The 20,813-nt window shown below is 43.3% G+C and overlaps 1 protein-coding gene across 1 annotated transcript; it reads left to right on the top strand.

Annotated features, from left to right (window-relative positions):
• The first annotated feature begins 1,340 nt into the window (after window positions 1–1,340).
• On the top strand, window positions 1,341–20,580 carry LOC119389974 (uncharacterized). The gene is made up of 11 exons (XM_049414603.1): window positions 1,341–1,498; window positions 2,780–2,946; window positions 4,568–4,651; window positions 7,459–7,629; window positions 8,702–8,923; window positions 9,370–9,456; window positions 9,578–9,666; window positions 11,644–11,848; window positions 13,061–13,183; window positions 15,106–15,268; window positions 19,820–20,580. Exons 1-11 carry the CDS (start codon window positions 1,410–1,412, stop codon window positions 19,971–19,973), a joined length of 1,554 nt encoding a protein of 517 aa, XP_049270560.1. The 5' UTR covers window positions 1,341–1,409; the 3' UTR covers window positions 19,974–20,580.
• The last annotated feature ends 233 nt before the right edge of the window (window positions 20,581–20,813 follow it).

The following is a 20,813-nucleotide window of genomic DNA, read 5'->3' as shown; positions in this document are numbered from 1 at the left end:
GATTCCACAAAACGTAAACCTCTTTGTTATACAGCTATTGTGACACCCGCAAATACCGATATTTGTGCGCATTTTGAAGCGTTCTGCTGTTGTAAAAAGAAATGATCAGCTGATGGTTTCGATCATGAGCGGCCACTCGGGGCGACTGTGTTTCTGTGTGTAATTGCACGTTTTCAATCGTCCTATTGTTCCTCGCTTATTATTCTTAAATATGCTCACTCAGAAAAAAAATGACGCAGTCAACTGAGTCGAAATATCCACGAGTAACGTACAAAAGTGTGAAAGCTGGCATTCGGTCGATGCGGTGAAGAATCAAAGACGCGTTTGACAGAAAGAGCGCTAAAAATTACAGGGCGCAAGAAAAAGAAAAGATGTGCACTGCCGTCAATAGGTATATTTTATTTCTGCGTCTTGTGTTTCCTTGTTCTGCAATCGCGCACGCGATGCAATTTCGGTCGTGGTCGAGCACGATAACGATCAAGTTTCTTGATCGCCGTCGGCAAATTCAGTCGCTATCGGAAGTGCCCATGTGACAACAGCAAAATATGCCTTGTCCCGATCATCCCGTCACTTCTTGATCCAGAAATGCTTTCTTTACAAATAAAGTAGGAAAAAATATGGCTGTACATTCGAAGCTCTGTTCCATTTACGAAAAGCTTAAAATATTTTAATTAGATTTTTATGTTTCGGTCTCCGTATGTATTTCACGAGGATGACAGTGTATTTATAGTTTGAAGTTAATACACCGAAAATCACCAAATAACGTCAATCAGCTTTTGTTATTATGAAAACTAAGAAGTGCGCTTCGTTGTACGAGTTTAGAACGTTAAAACGAGCGATCTGATAACGTTGTGCCATTGTAATGTAAATATTAAAAATTTTTAATTAAAGATGGGCAGTTATCAGCACCAGTTTTTGGCTTGAAATGAGTGTCGTGAGAGAATTCATTCTTTTGACTTATTTCCTTAATTTTTTGTCAATCACAATTATGCTAAAGCAGTTAAATAATTGTCAATTTTCGTTAAATTAAAATTTTTTACGATCTGCTAGAGTACCAACTGAAAAAGGTCTCTCTTCTCTTCATTTTTCCCCACTATATCAAAAACCCCTGAGCTGAAATACTTTGTTAAAGCGTAAAAGTATTCATATTGTGAAAGTCCCATCAACAGACCACTGTTTTTGTTTCTATTTCAGTTTAATACATGTACCGATTCATGCAGTGTGTACCCCCTTTTTGGCGTGTGTATTCCCAGGGACCACAAAATGTTTCATTCTCACTGCACGTTAGTGCATAATCTGTGAACTCGTCATTATTTGACAATCTCAAATTGGTTGTTGCTCAGAAAAACTATGAATCAAGGAAAGGAATGATCTTGAAAGAGCAGCATATGCAATCCTGATGCATAAACATGACCGGTGTTGAAGAAACATCTGCATCTCAGACGGATGCGTCGAATGCGGCCAGTGGAAGTAGGAGCACATCTGACAGCCTATCCAGGTATGCATACTGGCATTAGAACGTTGAATGCTTTCTTTTTTTTTTTCATTTTTTATTCAAATTTATTAATTAGAGCAGAGGAATCTAAATTGAGGTACAGCTACCTGTCTTGTAATGCGCAATGTAAAACATTGTGCAAAACATAGGAGGTACATCGTGCTTGTGTTGTATGTGTGCATAGTGATTTTGTTTTTTTTTTTCTTATTTGTTTGTTAATTTCATGTTAGTTCAGTTAGTTTCATGACGCTGGGATAGCTGGCTCTAACGCCACCTACCTTCCAATGTTTTACACGTTATCTTTCGAGCAACTGTTCACGTATTTTCTCATTATTTTGCTATCTTGATGGGATGCTTTGAACAAGTGTCTTAATTTGCAAGAACTTTCTCTTTATTCAGCTAATACGAAATACATTTGAAAAATATGGACAATAACAAGGTATGGACAATAGCAAGTGTTAGGGAATATCACATTCACCGAAAAAAGGTTGCCAACACCAATCAAGAAGAGGTTGTACCTCTTTTTTGTTGTTACATTCCATGATAATGAGATCCAGTTTGACATTCATAGTACTACAAGGATTGAACACTGAAATATTTATTTTCGTTTTCTTCCAAAAAGGTTGAACCATATGTTCATGACCAACGTAATGTGAAATATGACATGCTAGAAAAATACTGTTGGTATTATATGGTGGAAAAAGTAGCAACGGGATATAGAGTGAAAGATGGTCAGGCTCTTAAATTTCCTCTGTCTTGAAAGAGGTTGATTATGTCTTCATTGTTTCAGTTCAGATACATTCTCATAACATGACGACCCGGCGCCAAGGCTTTTTGCTGTGACATTCTGCTGCCGCCTGCGTGGTCGCAGGTTCAATACATAGCCACCATGCCCATATTTTGGAGAGACATATTGAAAGAATGCCAATGTACTTAAATTTTGGTGCACGTTAAAGAACCTCAGGTAGTCAAAATTAATCTGAACCCCTTCACCATGATGTCTTTCACAGCTCCATTGTCGCTTTCATACATTAAACAAACCCCGTTGATCAAACAAACAAATAATGTGAAAATGACGATACAATAATGTTGGGCTGAGAACGAGAACTGTATGATATGTGGCATGTAGTATATGTTGTCGAATTCGAATCTTTGTCAGAAGGATGTCGTTCACAAGTGTTGCGAATTCTTGCATCACTAATGTGCAGTGAACTCGTTACATGAACGTCAATGCAATATTGCTTTCTTTTTACTTTTCTCTTTCCCCTTTGACTTGCATTGTAGAAGCACTGCCTTCAAGGAAGAACAGCAGAATGTATACAACGAAGTCCAAGGGACGGAGCTTTTTGACACGTATGACGACTTTGAGTCCTCTGACCCCGAAGACATCCAAGCGACGATTTCACGAGAGTCTCCTTCCCCCTGCTCAAAAGGAAGGAAACGATGCTCAGGTCAGCTTGATGCATCATTAACGAACATGTTCATTTTTCCTAGTGCCCAGTGGTAAAGATGACTTAACGATTGGCAATCGTGTCTGAGAATGGTTAGTAGCAAGGCAACATTTTGAGCGGCCAAACTTGAGTGTGGCATGCCTAAGGACTATATACCTGTTAAATAATGGAAAACAGTTGCACAGACTCTTTGTTGCAGTATTACTACCTGCATACCACACGTCTGCACAGGTTTATTTTCTATCCGTTTTCGTTAATTTCTTCACTACGTATGCTTTATAGCAAAATCACCAGATTCGAAGACAAGAAGTTGGTATCATTGCATCCTTACTGGACCATACATAAACGAGGATGAAGAAAAAGTACAAAAGATCAAGGCTGTTTACTGGCTGGGCTATCACTTGCACACCCGACATGCTCTTTTCTTTATCTCTCTTTATTTTTTTTCATTGTAATTGCGCTATAGTGATAGCATACTGATAACAAATGCCTAGTGTTTCCCTGCACTGGATATCTGACCTAAAGGGGAGTTTTCTTTCGTGAAGTCAATGTACAGTAGAACCCCACTCATACGTTTTTGAAGGGACCGTAAGAAATAAACGTAAGAGACGGGAAACGTAAGAGCCGAAAAACAGGAAAAACGACAAAATATTTAGTGGTACAGAATTTTATTTCACTGCTTACGAGCAGCACGAAAATTGGCGCGCTCAGCCGCGATCTAGTCGATGGATAGAAACGCGGAGCTGGGGACGGCCTCATCCACAGAAATGTAATCAACGTATCTGATTTTTTTTAACACCAACAGCTGTAGGCATGAAAGAACTAAGCACACGCAATCACGACCAGCGCGGCGAGTCGAACCCGCGAACCGCGCGCACGACCATGCGAGCTCCAACCAGCTCGAACTCCTCCCGTCCTCCGACAAATAACGATGATGATGAATGTACGCCAACGCGATGGCAGAGAAGGTAAATGCCAATCTCGAAGGCCTTGCTTTCGCAAAGCATTTACGTCATAGACGCCATGTTTGTGCAAAACAATCTCAAGGGCTATGCTTTTGTCAATAGTAATGCCAATCTCGAAGGCCTTGCTGCGGGCGGAGCAATTACGTCATAGACGCCATCTTTGCAATATAATCTCGAAGGCCATGCTTTGTTTGCATCAATTGAAAGATCCTGTTGCTTGCGCCTCTCATGCGGCTATATTACGGTCAACCAGGCCAGCTGCGTGAAATGCACCATGGCTGCTCTCTTCGGTAGTCGCGTGGTCGCTCCGAGCGCACTTCGCTACGTATCATACGGGAACGGTCCCGACAGTTAGAGACGTACAGCGGGGTTCCCAATACATTGTATTCTATGGGAGCTATGCCGGGACCGGCGGAACGTGTAACAGCCGGGAAAACGCAGCAGTGAGGAACGTAACAGCGGGGTTCTACTGTATTAGTGGAGATGTACTAGTTCTGCCGTCAATTCCTTCATATGTCATTATCTGCTCGTGCTGCAACAACTGGAATAATTATTGATCCAAGGATGTCATGACATGTTAATTATGAAAACATCAAGGCTGCCTTTGGTTCTTTAGTGCTGCTTCTGGTGCTTCACCAGCCATTCCTACTTTCCAGCTAAGCACAGAAAGAGCAGGAGTCGTCACAAGAAACGACTTGTTTCAAGAACAGTGGAGTCCTGCAGCGAACCATCTTCACCACGTACGTCGTTCATCCGTAATGTTTTCCTATTCACATTAGTCCTAAGAGACAACCTGACCAGTGTTTACAAGAGTGCTTGACCTGTTGTTGTCCCTTGCACTTTCATAATAATAATAATAATAATAATAATAATAATAATAATAATAATAATAATAATAATAATAATAATATAATAATAATAATAATGCTTTTTATTTCTTCGAATAAAGCAGTACATGTGGCTAGGCCTGCCAAAGCCAATTGGTGGCTTGAGTGGCAGAGCCTGGCAGACAGCGAAACAAACTGAACGCGTTACAAGGTTGTATAACATGGCATAAAAGCGATGATAGGGCAAAAAACAACGTGCACATTAGAAGCAACAGGGCATACATGCGATAGTTATTAGCAATATATAACAATTACAGAAATTGAGAGTGAACAAAAAACAGAAATACAGCGAACGTTTCTTAAACCACACTAGATGATTGTTCAGTAGCATGCTTGCAAATGAGTACATATGAAATAACACCAGACATGACGTGCATTACAGTTATCGACAGATACGCCGTAGCAGTTTCTTTAATTTGTATTTTGTTTTATGCGAAAAATGCTGGGGTGTAGCACATTGAAATAAGTTGGAACATAATGGGCTCGTATTCTAGTTCCATACCTTGTTGAACACCGCGGTCTCCAGTAACAGACTTTGGGAAATGCTATATGTAAATGTGAGGTATTCACGTAATAAGTAGAGCTGTGCGAATAGCAAAATTTTGGATGCGAAGCGAATTCGAATATTGAAGTGTGAGTGCGAATCGAATCGAATATTTTTCTAATATTCTCAGAATATTTCTAGAATATTTTTCTAATACTTCGAAGCGAAATTGCAGAAAAAAATGTTGGAGAGGATTCCTAAGCATGTTCTATGAGGTAGCATCATGAAAGTGTTTCTTTTCGCTAGGTTGATGAAGCACTGGCGGGGTGGTGTTTCATAGTTGTCTTATCAAGAATGAGGCAATGTAGAGGCCGACTTATATTTATGTACATGATTTGGTTCAACCAAAGTGTTGCCAACAACACTTTACATGTGATAGGCAAGGATGCCATTTCCTCAGCCCCTCCTCCGCTTTCAACTTCTGTGGAAGCCCAACTGATGTGGCAGACAAGGGTGTGCTCCCTTCAAGTCCGGAGTTCCAAATCTGCCTCGTAGACGTCGACATATAAGAACATCTGAAATTTTGGACGCTAAAAAGCTTCGGCTTCCGATTTTTCGGACTTCCTACCCAAGTTTGAGGTCCAAAACAGCATTAACTGAGCCCCCACCTCTGCCACATCTTTCATCTCCATGTTGGAACCAGCGTTTTCTTGAGTTAATAAATTTGCGACCGTAGCAGAGCTTGAAAGGCAGCTTTGCCGCAATGCCGGGGTGTAATGAGGTGAAGCATATTGAAAATCGAGGGACCACTTACAATTGAACGTTGACTGTGTCTTGGCAAAGTTCGACCGTAACGGAACTTGAAAGGCAGCTTTGCCGCAATACGAGAGTGTAATGAGGTGAAGATTATTGAAAATGTGAAGGGGCCACTTTCAATCGGACGTTGACTGTATTTGTTTTTGGGAAGTTCGAATAGTAAAATTCCAGTGCGAATCGAATCGAATACTAAACCCTATTCGAAAAATATTCGAAATTTCGAATATTCGCACACCCTTAGTAATAAGATGATTGATGATCTTTCTGTGATCATTAAAAATTGGGCAGTCAGAAGTCCCGTGTCTCATGCGGTCATTTGACACTAACGAAGGAAATCAAATGTATAAGAAATAAAGCAGTATTACATGTAGCCATAGTTTTAGTTGGAAAATTGAAATGTAGGCAGTGCCTGTTATTATGGAAGTAGTGCTTTCTGTAGTATAAAGTATCTTGAACATAAAATTTTAAAGGTGTGAGATCGTCCAACAGTGCCATTGTTAGGCTTTGATGTTTATTAAATGCCTAAATTTTTTCGCCGTTCGATTATATCCTGCATTGTGTGAAGCTATTCAATTGCTAATGTTTAAAGAGTACATTGTTTCGTTGAGAAAATTTAACACCAGATAGTCAAAATTTTCGGAGCCCTCGACTTTGGTGTATCTCGTGGTCATATCATGGTTTTGGGACATAAGCCCCAACAATTATGATTGGTATTAAGATATTAGTGTTCAACGCCTCTCTAAAGCCATCATTGAGAGCGACAAAAAAGACATTTAAATAAGTAAATAAAATGCAACTCTTTCGGTGCTTCCAGGGGGATGCCTAGATTAAGTGTGTTATGTTACTCCTCGGTTGTAACAGCATGCTGTTGTCGGTGGCTTTTCGGTGGGCAGGTGTCCCCCTTGCATATATGTGATCATAATCCAACGACTGAGCTCCGTAGTTCAGGAAGGCAAATGTTTCGCTGTGCGGAGAGCCCAGAACACATCCACAGCGGGTGGGTGTGCTGCGACCAACTCATCTGCGTTGCACCATTTCATTTGGAGTTACTTAGTGCTCAGTTTCGTTATAAAATACAGCTAGCATACCACATCGGGACCTCTGGAGTTCATTACAAATTAACATCAGATTCATGTGGTCATGTGCTCATTTCACAGAAAGAAAAGGTAGTACTTCTAATAACTACCAGCCTTCTTACCATATTGCACACAACTTGCTTGCTTCATAGAGCAGCCAATAATGTTAATAGCTGTGAGCCTTCCGGGCAGTACTAGCACTGCCTGTAATTTTACTTAGGTAATTAAGTTTTTACTGTACTGATTATAATCCTGCTCGACTTGCCGTTTCTTCCTTTCTGCAGCTTATGTGCGTCCACTCATCACAGCATCAATGCCGACTGTGCCCGCCAGCTCTCCATCCGAGCAGTGGCTTTTGCATTACAAGAGGCTCAAGAAGGCAAAGTTCAAATGCACGCTGCTACTGGGCCACAATGACACTGTGCGCTCAGTCGCCGTCGACCAGAATCTCGTTCGTGTCTGCAAGGTTAGTCTCTCAGACGTCTCTTATAGCTATGGTCGGATACAACTTTAGAAGTCTGTGGAATTTCCTCCTCAAAGGCTGGACGCCCACAAGCTTGCACTGGTGGGTGTGCACCGTAGACTGACGTCATGAGCCTGGACAGCCGGCGACCTCGTCTACGGACAATATTGCCAACTGCATGAGCAGGACTATTTCTGTGGTCGTGGAGGCGATCAGCTGCCACGCTTTGGTCGTCTGGGTGGGGCCTTTCCGGACTTATTAGGTTGTATCTGACTATAGGCAAACCTTTTGCGCTTCCAAAACAGTAATAAGAATATGGCAAATACTTCTGGTCAAGCCTGCAAGATGGAGGAACAGGTAATGGGGATAATGGAGAAGAGGTAATGGAAATGGAGGAAAAGTAAGATGGAGGAAGGTTCGTGAAAGGGAAATATTATCCATTTATTTGTAGCATGAAGCTACAAAGGGAATCCATATGGATTTCTCATAAAGAAAGCTTCTCAGCTGTCAAAGAAATATTCCATCCTGGTCTGGGATTTGAACCCGGGACCAACGCCGTTTCGGCGCGGTCACCCTACCATCTGAGCTAACCAGGAGGCTAGCAGACCATAGTGTGAGGGCAAATTGAATGATCACTTGTAGCAGCCTTTTTCAGATCTTCCTGTTATTTAAAGCATTTTATTCAACAAATTCTGCTTTTATTTTTAAAAATTCCATAACTGCATGTGTGAATCTGAAGATGACTCCATACGCATGGAGCTTTCAGTTGTAAAGTTTTGGTAACAGCACACCTCTGTCCAGCTACAACTACAGTCTCTGTTAACGTAGGACATCGCTGAAACAGTGAAAACGGGTGGTGTGAGTCTGTAGAACAGAGTAAGAAGTCGTTGAACAGGCAATGTTGCTGCCCTAACAAAGGCAAGTCATCTTGTTGAAATGTTGGTTCCAGCGGCATTCCCTGTTCAACTAGATCACTTTGTTCTGCAACGTCACACAACCTGATCTCCATTATTTCATTCTCTCGTTGCGTGTCCTTGCCATTGAAACCCGAGAACTCACCTCAGACATTTCTTTCAGCGACGACACCACGCTAAGAGTGTGGAGCGTGCAAGCCGGCAGAGAACTCTGCAGTCTGCGTGGACACACAGCATCTGTCAATGCCGTCCTCCTCCTGTCCTCTGAACAGACAGAGTCGCTGTGCTACCGAATGGGACGTCCACCAACATATCGGCTGGCTGTTAGTGGTTCCTCCGACGCCTGCCTCAATATGTGGCTTGCTCTTGAAGGTACGTTTTCTTGAGCTGGCTCATGAATTTGCAACGTGAAACAGGGTGGTCATTAACTTTTGCTTGATTGGAAGTTATGAACAGGTGTTTGAAAAAAAATAAGGCGTCTTGTTCTGAAGCCAGCATTTCCATGTTCTAGAAGCGTAGACATTTGGGCGAGTTGGTAGATCGCTTCTTGTCAATTCAAGTGACATGCAGTTGGCACTGTACTTTTCTATTTATATGTTTTTGCTCTGATGTACGTGTTCGAGTCAAAATTACGGTGACATGACGCGAACTGTAGGCATTGGAAACGAAAGTATATGCATTACTTAGCCCTAAATTTTTGCGTTTTCAATTGGCGAAGTACTATACTAGCACACTTGCATGCTTTCGAACACATTTTTAGCAGCTGCAAATGCTATTCACAGTGGTTCTGGCACTACATAAATGCATCATTCTTGCAGGGAAGCTGCTCAAATCGATGTACACCTACAATGCCATTACAGCTCTTGCAGTAATCACCGACGACTGCCACATTGTAGTCGGCACAGGTTTGTCAAACACTGCCGCGAATGCTTTTTTTTTTCCCAAGAAGCATGTTCATTTCAGTGTTCATTTTCAGCTCATTCAATCTTCAATTCGGTCCATCTGAATCCTCATTTTCTTTTGCAGAAGGCGGCAAGCTGGAAGTGTGGGACATGGCAAAAGGGGCTCCTCTTAGTTCTGTCATAGGTCATGACGGTGTAATTGTGTCCATACAGGTACGTAATTAATGCGAACAAAAATTTTCGTTGTTCAAAATGCCACAGCTCTAATTGGAGCAATTGGCTGCATTTCAAAATAAGTCTCGCAGACTTTTATGCCGGAAAAAAAATTGTGCTACTCCCTGTATCTTGGCTGGCTATCTTGCCTGTTCTTGTGGTGCAAGTGGGATGAGGCTACCATCGACATTTGTGCTGGGATAATGTAACGATTCTATTGCAGTTTTTTTTTTCCTTTTCTCACTTTGTCCTTGGTCACAGTTCCGCCTTCACAAATGACAAAGCCAGAGCAGCCCTACGTTTGAGCTAATCTGTGGCTAGTGCAAAGACTGAGTGAGCCAAGATGGCTGGGAGGTTCGTGCGCACTGTCCTCCTGCGTGCCTAGTGTTGGAGGTTGTGTAAACACACATTTTGTAGATGCATTAACCCCTTAAGTGCTTTATTTTTTTGAAAATTTCCCAACCAAAAGTGCCTATTTTTTTTATTGATGATTTCAAATCTGATTGTACTAAAAAGCAGCTTGTCGATGTTGAAAAAATTATTTATACCACATACTTAGTCAAATCAAAACACGGAATAACGCAAGGGGGCCTGTTGCAGCTCGTGCACCAAGATCGAGTATCCTTGCTCATTTTTTCCCCGTTTTCTCCTCGCTTCCGAGAGAAAACGAAGCACATTTGAAGAAACTGCTGAATATATTCCATAATGTCATCTGGCAATGACAGGTTGAAAGTCTTGCCTGGAATCGCCAAGAATGGAAAGCGAGGAGGCTTCCCAGGAGGATTGTCCAGATCAAGCAGGATCCACTGGCAAGCACTCGCGATGTTCGCTTCCGAGCTCTTTTCATCATCACCGGAGGAGATGCTCAATTCATTGCCTTCGCTGTCTCCACTTCCGGACGCAAGATAAACATCTGTATCCGAATGATCATCACTCGAAGAAGATGAGAAAAATGAAAAGCCTCTTTTTCGTGTTGACGAGCCAGTTATTATGGGTGACCACCACCGCAAGCCATCTTTTCATACAAAAACCGCGCTCTTTCCGCTGGAGAAAAATAAATTGCCAAGTAAATGCTGTCATCTGGTGGATTACATGCAATCTAAGCTGTAGAAGAGCGCCTCTTGTCTAGAACGCTAGAGGGGAGTACCTATTCCGTTAGGACGAGCTCTGCTCGTCCAAAGCAGTTTGGGGACAGTTTGGGCAGGACGAGCTCTGCTCGTCCAAAGCAGTTAAGGGGTTAAAGAAAGAAGCAGCACGCAGCATTCACTTCCATCTGCCTGCGCTTTTCATCACAACAGTGTTGTGGCAGCGGTAGCTTACGGTCCTCAATTAAGATACATTCGTGTCTGCCTGCGCATGCGTGGCACCATACTTGTTAGTTTAGTTTTTCAATGAATGTTGAGATTGAAATTCGTACAGCTGATAAAAGTGAGAAGCTTACTTTGTGTGATTGCCTAGTACGTTGCTGCTGTTATCAGAGCTTCGCTTTTTAGGCAAAACGGCTACTTTTTGTCATTTAATGCAAGAAATCTTACTTGAATAAAAGGATACCATTAACAAGGATCACCCACAACGTTTTAACATCAAAAAAACTTGGTGAAAGTGCAAGCAATAGAGCAGCTACCGCCATCTAAGTGTCTTGTGAAAGGAGAAGCAGCGTTTGACAGCCGATTTGTTACGAGCCACTCGAGATGTGGCAAAAATACCCATGACAAAGATGATGAAGTGCGCTTGTCATAGCCGAAAAAGTGGAGACCAATCATCAGACCCCTAAAGATTATGTGTTGCTAGATATACATCTTTTGAACTTGCTACTCAGAGTGCTGTTGTGCTATAATGTGAAACGAAGGGAATGGCAAGAGAACGATTCAGAATGATAGTTCTCTGGAATTGCACAACCCGTCACTCGTCCATTTTTGGCTTTGGGCGAAATTGCGGACATCGTCCTTTTTATTCACTTCTCTCTTCACTTGCCAGGTCGACTGGACGGACACCGTTTTCTCGGCCTCCTCCGACGGAAGCCTGAAGGTGTGGCAGTGGCTGTCGAACGAGCTGTGCGCAGTACAAGTGCATGATGCCGTCGCAGCTGAAAGCTGCCACGTACACTGTGTGGCAGTGGATGGCTCCAAGATATTTATGGGCAGGGACAGTGCCAACGTTAAAGTCATAGACTGGGCCACAGGTGAGTTTTCGAGAGTTGATGCTATAGTAAGGCACAGACATGCCCCACAATGCTTTGTATGCATCGTGCAATACAGCACCGCATTTTGTGACAGCGTGATGTTTTGTTCGTTAGTAAATGCATTATAAAAGGAAAACATTTTGTTCCAATGAGAGTATCTATGTTTCAATGATCCCTCGGCATAAACTATTAGCGGTGTTTATTTTTGTGCATTAAAAGTAACCGTATGCATGGTCACAAGACGTCACCTTCGCTCATGTCCTTCCTGGATACATGTTATGTTATAGCACACCAGCGCTCCTCCACTATGCTAGTTTTTTTTTTGTCTGTCCATGTAATGTTTGATTCATCTTTAAGAAATTATTTTTGTTATAACACAATCCCACAGATTTTGAAAGGTGACTTCACTATCAGGTTGCACCATTCTGTGCAATGAGTTGGCAGGACCGTGGTGAATAAATCTGGACGTCCTCATACTCACAGTACATCTAGTCATTTCCGAATGTATATTATTAAATTAATCAAGGAAGGAGCTACATGCACTTCTGTGCTACCTTCGCCAGTTGTTTTCCTGTTCATCGAGCAAGAGTGGACTTACTGATGGCCTTCATCTCTTGCCGACTAGGCTGCTCAATGCTGGCCTTCAGTTGAATGTCTCTATTTGGTCTGAACGCTTTGTTTCAAGGCTTCTTTGAGGCCAGGTAGGTTTCAGGAGATAACACAAGAAAGATGTCCTATTGACTTTGCCTTGTGCTTAGCTCGGTGTGTGCATTAAGAAATAAACTAGTGACCATTTTTTATACGGTAATACGGCGTAACATCCAAGGCATGGATTGAGAAAACTATCACAGCGCAAGAATACCAGGGGTGGTAATTGGGTGCGGCAACTTGGACTTTTGCGAGAAATATTGTCAGAAAGCCTCCACTTGGATTTCTCGCTGCCAGCAATACAGCCTTGAGATGCAAACTTTTGTCACCTATTCACTTTGGTCACTTTTGTCACCAATATCGCTATGCTGTTAACTATAGCATAGCGATATTTTAGTGAAGCAATTAAATGAGGATCAAAGCATTGGACGTACTATGCACATGGACAGACTAAGCTTAGAGAATAGTGATTGATGTGATTTGTGAAAGATCTACTATTTGCTGGTTTATTTTGTCACTAAGTAAATATAGTGATGTGCCAATTTTTTCTTTCTTCTTCAACAGGGAGGGTTGACTACCTGAAAAACCACCCTCATGACCATGGGTTTGCAAAAGCAGTTTATGTCAAGGACAGCCTTCTCCTGTCAACATCGTATGACAGGTATACTGGAAACAGCACAGTGAACAGTAAGCAAACCTTGTTTCTCACTGTTAAGACATGGCAAGGAAAGTTCTGTCTTTTATGTTACATGATTAGTATGGCATGCTAAAATTAGCCACATTGTTGTGCCTTATACACATGAAAAACTGGCGATGCTCCCATTTCCTTGAGATGATTAGTGACGTTAGTGCAATTAACTGTCTTTCTTACAATGGGGATAGTATAACTTGTGGCATTCTTAATGTTGTGATTATGATGATGATTACTACCATATTCCCATGCCATATCCTCATCACACCATCCATCAATCACAAGACCTTGTGGGCACATCCACATACACATGAAGTGCCAATCTCACTGCACCCTAGTTGAAATACTGTAGCAACCGCCACTACACCTAGTATCTCAACTGCAACTTCGTTGCAACGACCTTTCCATGAAGCAGCCTTGATCAACATTAGAGGTGTTTATCTATAATGGATGCGATGCTATCGTTTCAATATAGTAGTATTGGGTACAGACCATTGTGTCAGGTCGGCGCATCCATTCTTGGGGATGGAACAGTAATAGGTGTATACCAGTACGGTGATCCCTTGTTATAACGAAATCGCTTTATTCAAAATTTGTTCCAGTCCCAACCCAAACGCATGTATATAAAGCTGCATTACTCGAAGCGCACGAAAAGTTTGACCCGCTTAGAACGAAGTGGCAAGCGGAGGCATCCCTTTTACGCATGCAATGTCAAATTAATGACACCGGCAAACTAGACTCATGCAGGCACAGAACAGGCCACAAAAGTACCAAACCCACGACCGATGACCGCCTAGTAACGGGTACCAAGCGAGTGCCGAGTGCTCTCAGCTGTCTACAGACTGTGGAGCGAACAGGAGCTGTCGAATTCCATGGTGCAGTGTGTCCAAACTGTTAACCTCGGTCGTAATTGCATCGATGGTGTCCCTTGTGATAGAATCTACACAAAAATAGTTTTTCTGGTGCTTTGCGACGCCAGAAAATCCTTGGATGCCGAAAAGTGGCCAAAAGACTGCGGGCTGACTTGCGCCGTAGCATTCCATGGGGTGCGCTGTGTGATTGGGCCACGTGATTGTGTTATTCAGTGTTTGTTTTTTTTTTGCCCCTGAATAAAGTTTTGCTTCCGTGAATATATTGTGTTTTGACTTCCTAGCAGTTGTAGTGCAATTAAAGCTCGACTGCTTTAGCTTTTCTTGAGTGGTCGCTTGTATCGAAATACCGTTTATAACGATTTTTTTTCACCATCCCGCTGACTTCGTTATAACGAGGGATTACTGTACATCCACAGTGCCGAAGTTGTCTGTCTGGGCATGTAACCCAGTGGCCCAAGCTGGTATACAACTTGCATTACTATGTATGTGAGAGGTTCCCAAAAAGTGCTCATTGCATTCAAAGGTCAGATTAGCAGCAGTCATGTCGATGGAAGCGATGTTGTACTGTAACCACAGGTCAGTAACGTTACTTATGCGTTGTCTCAAACTTACTCAGATATAGACAGACCCATGAGTCGAGTCAGTGGCTGAACCGGACTCAGAGAGTCCTAGTCCAAGTAAGCCCAGTTGAGTATATTTCTTGAGAGTATGAATCCAAGTAAGTAAGGCTGAGCGGGATTTTGGTGCGTCTGAGTAAGTCTGGCTTAGCAGAATTTCGTCGAGTCTGAATGAAAGTGAGGCAGACTTAGTAGAAGTGAGGTGAGCACAAGTCCAAATGAGCTTTCATGAAATTATAAATGTTGTCTATATATATATATATGTGTGTGTGTGTGTGTGTGTGTGTGTGTGTGTGTGTGTGTGCGCGCGTGTGCGTGTGCGTGCGTGCGTGTGTGTGTGTGTGTGTGTGTGTGTGTGTGTGTGTGTGTGTGTGTGTGTGTGTGTGTGTGTGTTGACGTTAACTGATGCACATTTCCTTTGCGATCTAGTGCGGACCCTTCCTGGCGGTGCCTATGTTGGCACGCTGAAGTGTAGCGGGCAGGGCAAAGTCATCGCCCTAGCATTTGACATCGTGGAGAGGAAAATTCTGAGAATCGTGACGGGAGGCACAGCGCTTGCTGTCTGGGACTGGGCACCTCACGAAAATAATGGGCAAGTACAGTTATTTGTTTCCCATGAAGCAAACCCTATACAGTTCTTTCATATGGGAAATAAAACTTGCATTGTCAAGACTGGTTAAGCCCCCACCGGGTGTGCCAAAGATGCTGAGACATGTTTGCTTTGCAGTAATGCCTTACGAAAGTAGGGGAATTGTCCGAGGGGCTCATTTTCTATGTTATACACGACTAATGAAACTGACAGAGAATTAAGCCAAGGAAAGCATAGCGGACATAATTTGTTATTTATGAACTGTAGAGTAATGTCTATAATACAGAAAATGAGCCCCTTGGACAATTCCCCTTCTTTTGTACTTTCATAGTGTGGGCTTCGTTCCAGCAGACGTGATACCTTAGGTAGCATGCAAGGGTTTATTGGTCAGCCGCCACCTCGTGCGGAGATCACGTGCCCCGTGATGCCCTCTGGCAAAAAAGAGTGTTCCACACTCAGCGCCTGGGATACGAAAGGCGCTGGCTTACACTCCCAGGTATTAAGCACACATAAATACCCTACAAAAAAAATTACTAGGGGTGTGCGAATATTCGAAATTTCGAATATTTTTCGAATAGTGTTTGCTATTCGATTCGATTCGCACTGAAATTTTACTATTCGAACTATTCGAACTTCCCAAAGATTTAAATGCAGTCAACATCCGGTTGAAAGTGACCCCTTCAGATTTTCAATATGCTTCACCTCATTACACTCTCGTATTGCGGCAAAGCTGCCTTTCAAGCTCCTTTACGGTCGAACTTAGGCAAGAGACAGTCAACATCCAATTGAAAGTGGTCCCTAGAGTTTCAATATGCTTCACCTCCTCACACCCCCGTATTGCGGCAAAGCTGCCTTTCAAGCTCCGTTACGGTCGAACTTAGGCAAGAGACAGTCAACGTCTGATTGAAAGTGGTCCCTAGATTTTCAATATGCTTCACCTCCTCACACCCCCGTATTGCGGCAAAGCTGCCTTTCAAGGTCCGTTACGGTCGAACTTAGCCAAGAGACAGTCAACGTCCGTTTGGAAGTGGTCCCTAGATTTTCAATATGCTTCACCTCATCACGCCCCCGTATTGCGGCAAAGCTGCCTTTCAAGCTCCGCTTGAAAGGCAGCTCGTTCCAATATGGAGATGAAAGATGTGGCAGAGTTGGGGGCTCAATTAATGCTGTTTTGGACCTGAAATTTGGGCAGGAAGTCCGAAAAATCGGACGCCGAAGCTTTTTAGCATCCAAAATTTCAGATGTTCTTATATATCGACGTCTACGAGGCAGATTTGGAACTCCGGACTTGAAGGGAGCACACCTTTGTCCGCCACATCAGTTGGCCTTCCACAGCAGTTGAAAGAGAAGGAGAGGCTGAGGAAATGGCGTCTCTGCCTATCACGTATAAAGTGTTGTTGGGAACACTTTGGTTGCACCAAATCATGTACATAAATACAATTCGGCCTCTACATTGCCTCATTCTTGATAAGAAAGACAACTATGAAATATGACCCCACCAGCGCTTCATCAACCTAGCGAAAAGAAACACTTTCATGTTGCGATCTCATAAGAACGTACTTAGGGATTCTCTGCAACTTTTTCTGTAATTTCACTTCGAATTATTCGAAAAATGTTTGATAAATATACGAAAATTATTCGAAATTATTCGATTCGATTCGCACTCAATCTTTATTATTCGAATTCGCTTCGCACCCAAAATTTTGCTATTCGCACAGCTCTAAAAATTACACATCATCTCCCCCTATGGGCATCCATGGTGGCATGCGAAAGCGTCGCGGGGGGTGTGCACCGAGTTTCCGTTTCTCTTATGTGACTTATGAGATGGTGGTTGTCGAGGTGTTTGAATTACCGCTTGCCAACTCTGACGTTTATGTTCGGCTTCCCGAGCCTTCTTCTGCTCCGCGGCGGTGGCGCTGCCGCTGCAACTAGCGCCGACGTTGATGTTGTTCATGGCGTTTCACACACCGTTGCACAGAGAGAGAATGACGGAAGCACAGCAAACGTGCGCTTTCGCAGCCCTTGCAGCTTCGAGATTCGCTTGCCGGCGTTGCCATTTACGTTCAGCTTCGCAAGCGTCCATAGCGCCGTTGCGAAGGATAGTGCAACGCTTGCCGGCGTTGCCGTTTACGTTCAGCTTCGCGAGTGTCCATAGCGCTGTTGCGAAGGAGAGTGCAACGCTTGCCAGCATTGCCGTTTACGTTCAGCTTCGCGAGTGTCCATAGCGCTGTTGCGAAGGAGAGTGCAACGCTTGCCAGCATTGCCGTTTACGTTCAGCTTCGCGAGCGTCCATAGCGCTGTTGCGAAGGATAGTGCAACACTTGCCGGCGTTGCCGTTTACGTTCAGCTTCGCGAGTGTCCATAGCGCTGTTGCGAAGGAGAGTGCAACGCTTGCCAGCATTGCCGTTTACGTTCAGCTTCGCGAGCGTCCATAGCGCTGTTGCGAAGGAGAGTGCAACGCTTGCCAGCATTGCCGTTTACGTTCAGCTTCGCGAGCGTCCATAGCGCTGTTGCGAAGGAGAGTGCAACGCTTGCCGGCGTTGCCGTTTACGTTCAGCTTCGTGAGCGTCCATAGCACCGTTGCAAAAGAGAGTGTAACGGGAGCGAGCGCACGCCGCATTATATTGGAGCGCACAGCTGTGGCGGAGAGAGAGAAACGGGAGAGGAGAAACGAAGCGAAGGCAGCGCTCACGCCACCTCCTCATGCTCACGCAAGGAGAGGGGGGAGAGTTGGTGCATGCGCAGTATGGGAGCAGATGCCGCAGAACGGACACTGCCCCGAGCATAAGATGCTTTCGCATCTAAAAGTGGACGAGGGAGCGCCGTCCGTTGTAGTGCAAATGATAGAGCATCGGCGCGTAATTCGAAGGCTGTGGGTTCAGATTCCACTGAAGGAAAGGGTGATTTTTCATCCACTTTAAATTCTTTCAAATTAAGCGAGAATCATTAGACTAAATTTAAGAAAACCACAAATACTGTCCCTCTAGGCTTTCCTTGGCTTAATTCTCTGTCGATTTCATTAGTTGTGTATTACCAGTATGCCTTATCACACTGAGGCAGTGCCATACATCATAATAAACTTTCTATGATGTGATAAATACTGCTATACATTTTACCGTTACAAATTACAAGTAAAAAAGATGTCACTAATTAATTGGACTATGTGGCCCACAACAACGTGCACTCCTGTGGGGTAGCATTGCTGAAAGTCATTAGGGGTGTGCGAATAGTGAAATTTAATCTCGAATCGAATAGTGCCGAATAATGGCCAAAATATTGAATATCGAATCAAATATCGAATAGTATGTTTACACGAAATGTGTATCGCCAATTACAGCAAGACAAAGGAAAAATAAGGGACGCTACGACATGCTGATTTCATTACGCAATTGTTTGGGAGTGGCTTTTGTTTCAGCTTTTATGGCTGTGCTGGCATGTTGATAGAAGAGCCGCCATTCCAGTCAGCAGCATCACTCCTCACCTCCTAACAGAGGGGGGTACGGTAGCTAGTTTTCTTTCCCCATGGTTGAGCAATAAGGCTCATCTGACAATGGTAATGTTGTGCTTCATCGCCATGAGTGCTCCGGGCTCAAAAGTCTTCGGGCGCCCGTTCACAGCAGTTTTTTAACTGCACGGCGGAACGATGGGAGTTTCTGAACTAGTTGTGCGGTGCGGCAGTGGCGACTGCCAGAGTGTGAAAAAATTTTTACATGCAAAGTCAATCCCCGAGGGTTTTGCAGGCCAAATTCAGGTCATTTCACGGCGTTTGCGGCATATGCGACCGAACTATGCAAGAAGTCCGTGCCTTTGTTTCAGGAGCGAGGTTGTGAAGGACTTGACCGTTTTCTCATTCATTTTTCTTCTACGTACGGAAATGAGATAATCTCCTTTAAGATCAACATGCGCTCGCTTTTGAACCAGGATGTCAGTGAAAGTTTAACGAGCGGCGACGTTAGCATTAGTTTTAGCCGCCCTGCCCTAACCAAGTTGCGCCATTGGCCTTCGTCGCGTTTTAGATATACGTCCTGACGAATTATTCGAATCTTCGAATACTAGCCATTTGAATCGAATTATTCAATTAGGAACTATTCGATTCGAATTCGAAACTCGAATATTCACACACCCTTAAAAGTCATCGTTGACATACAAAGTCAACAGTTTCGCTCATCAACCCTTGAGGCTGGATTACAATCTGTGCTATAGTTAAGGAAGCATTTTAGTCCCTTATCTGTCCATGCGACTTGTTTGTGCAGTATTGCTACTAACATATAAATGCTCTTGCATCTTAATTAACTACTTCATCGTAAAATTACACTCTTGCTGTCTGAAGAAGCCCTTTTAGATACTAGCTTTTACCACTAAAACAACAATGCACTGTGACGATGGGAACAGCAGTCTTGTTAGCAACATGTTCATTTAGTCCCACCCAATCGCATTGCTGTGGACACGAAAAAAAATGAACAAACATGCTATCATTTCCACTAGGTTTTGCGTGTTGTTGAACGCACACGCTACACAAATGTTGACTAACAATTTTTTTTTTCCGTTTCGCAGCGAATTTCCCGTACTGTTCCTCGAGGCATTGGCAGAGCATCCTCAGGAGGATGAAAATGAGTCGAACAAAAGCAGCCACAGCCCAGAAAGACAACTGATGCTGTATCAAGAGAACACTCAGGCTGCTGATGCAAGCTGGTGTAACATAATGTGATCCTTTTTTTTCCATTTCGGTCTCAAAAGAGGTACAGTACTCGCATATTGAAATGCAACGTCGTTTTTCTTTGTAGTATAACAACTGCTATGAGCAATTGCTCGCGATAACCGCGTTACGTTGCTGCGAACCCGGCTGCGAATGTAGGCTCTGATGTAAGTGTTCAAGTCAAAGTTACACCAATATGACACGAACTGTAGATGCTGCAAATGAAACTATGTGTGTTACGTAGCCCTAAATTTTCATGTTTCAATCCGCAAGTACTGTACATGTTGTGAAGTAGCCGCATTGTTATTTGTGTGCTAATGGCCTAGAGCTAACCTAGGTAGTTGCGTGCGCTATACCGCTCAGCAGCTTCAGCAGTGTGTTCATCTATGTCGTAAGTGAGCCGCAAGTCTTCAGCACGACTCCTTTAGCTCAATTCCTGCCAGATCAAAGATCTGCATTTTTTTTTAGTCGTGCGTCTACCCAGTGATCAATGAACTAACCTTGTCCATAAGCATTTTTACACTGTTTTTACCTTGCGCTTTCACTCAGCCACATGTATGATAGTATTTTTGGACAATAAACACAATTACACCAGTGTCTCGTTTCAGTGTCTCGTTTTTATTCAGTGATCCTGCATACCCGCTGTTGGGTATTGGCCAAGTGTCGGGTGGTATTAGAATGAAGTCAATGTAATGCCGAGGTCAGCAGGAAATTCAAAGAAAACAAAAAATGACCTACTTATAATTTATCACAAAACTTAGCCTGAAGCAATTAAAGATTCACCGTTGTCCGAGCTAACATACCCATGGCAGGGTTCCATAGAAGAGGATCCCGAAGAAAGAATGTCAAGAA

Source organism: Rhipicephalus sanguineus, chromosome 4 (assembly GCF_013339695.2).
Source record: "Rhipicephalus sanguineus isolate Rsan-2018 chromosome 4, BIME_Rsan_1.4, whole genome shotgun sequence".
In the NCBI taxonomy this organism is placed as follows: Eukaryota; Metazoa; Arthropoda; class Arachnida; order Ixodida; family Ixodidae; genus Rhipicephalus; species Rhipicephalus sanguineus.
The sequence above is the reverse complement of the archived record's forward strand: the minus strand, read 5'-3'. Positions and strand labels throughout refer to the sequence as shown.

Bases quoted from the DNA above. Each gene is read 5' to 3' on its own strand.
- LOC119389974 (XM_049414603.1), top strand. From the start codon at position 1,410: ATGACCGGTGTTGAAGAAACATCTGCATCTCAGACGGATGCGTCGAAT. The intron at 9,667-11,643 runs GTACGTAATTAA...TTCACTTGCCAG, and splicing joins GTGTAATTGTGTCCATACAG to GTCGACTGGACGGACACCGT. The intron at 15,269-19,819 runs GCAAGTACAGTT...TCCGTTTCGCAG, and splicing joins GCACCTCACGAAAATAATGG to CGAATTTCCCGTACTGTTCC.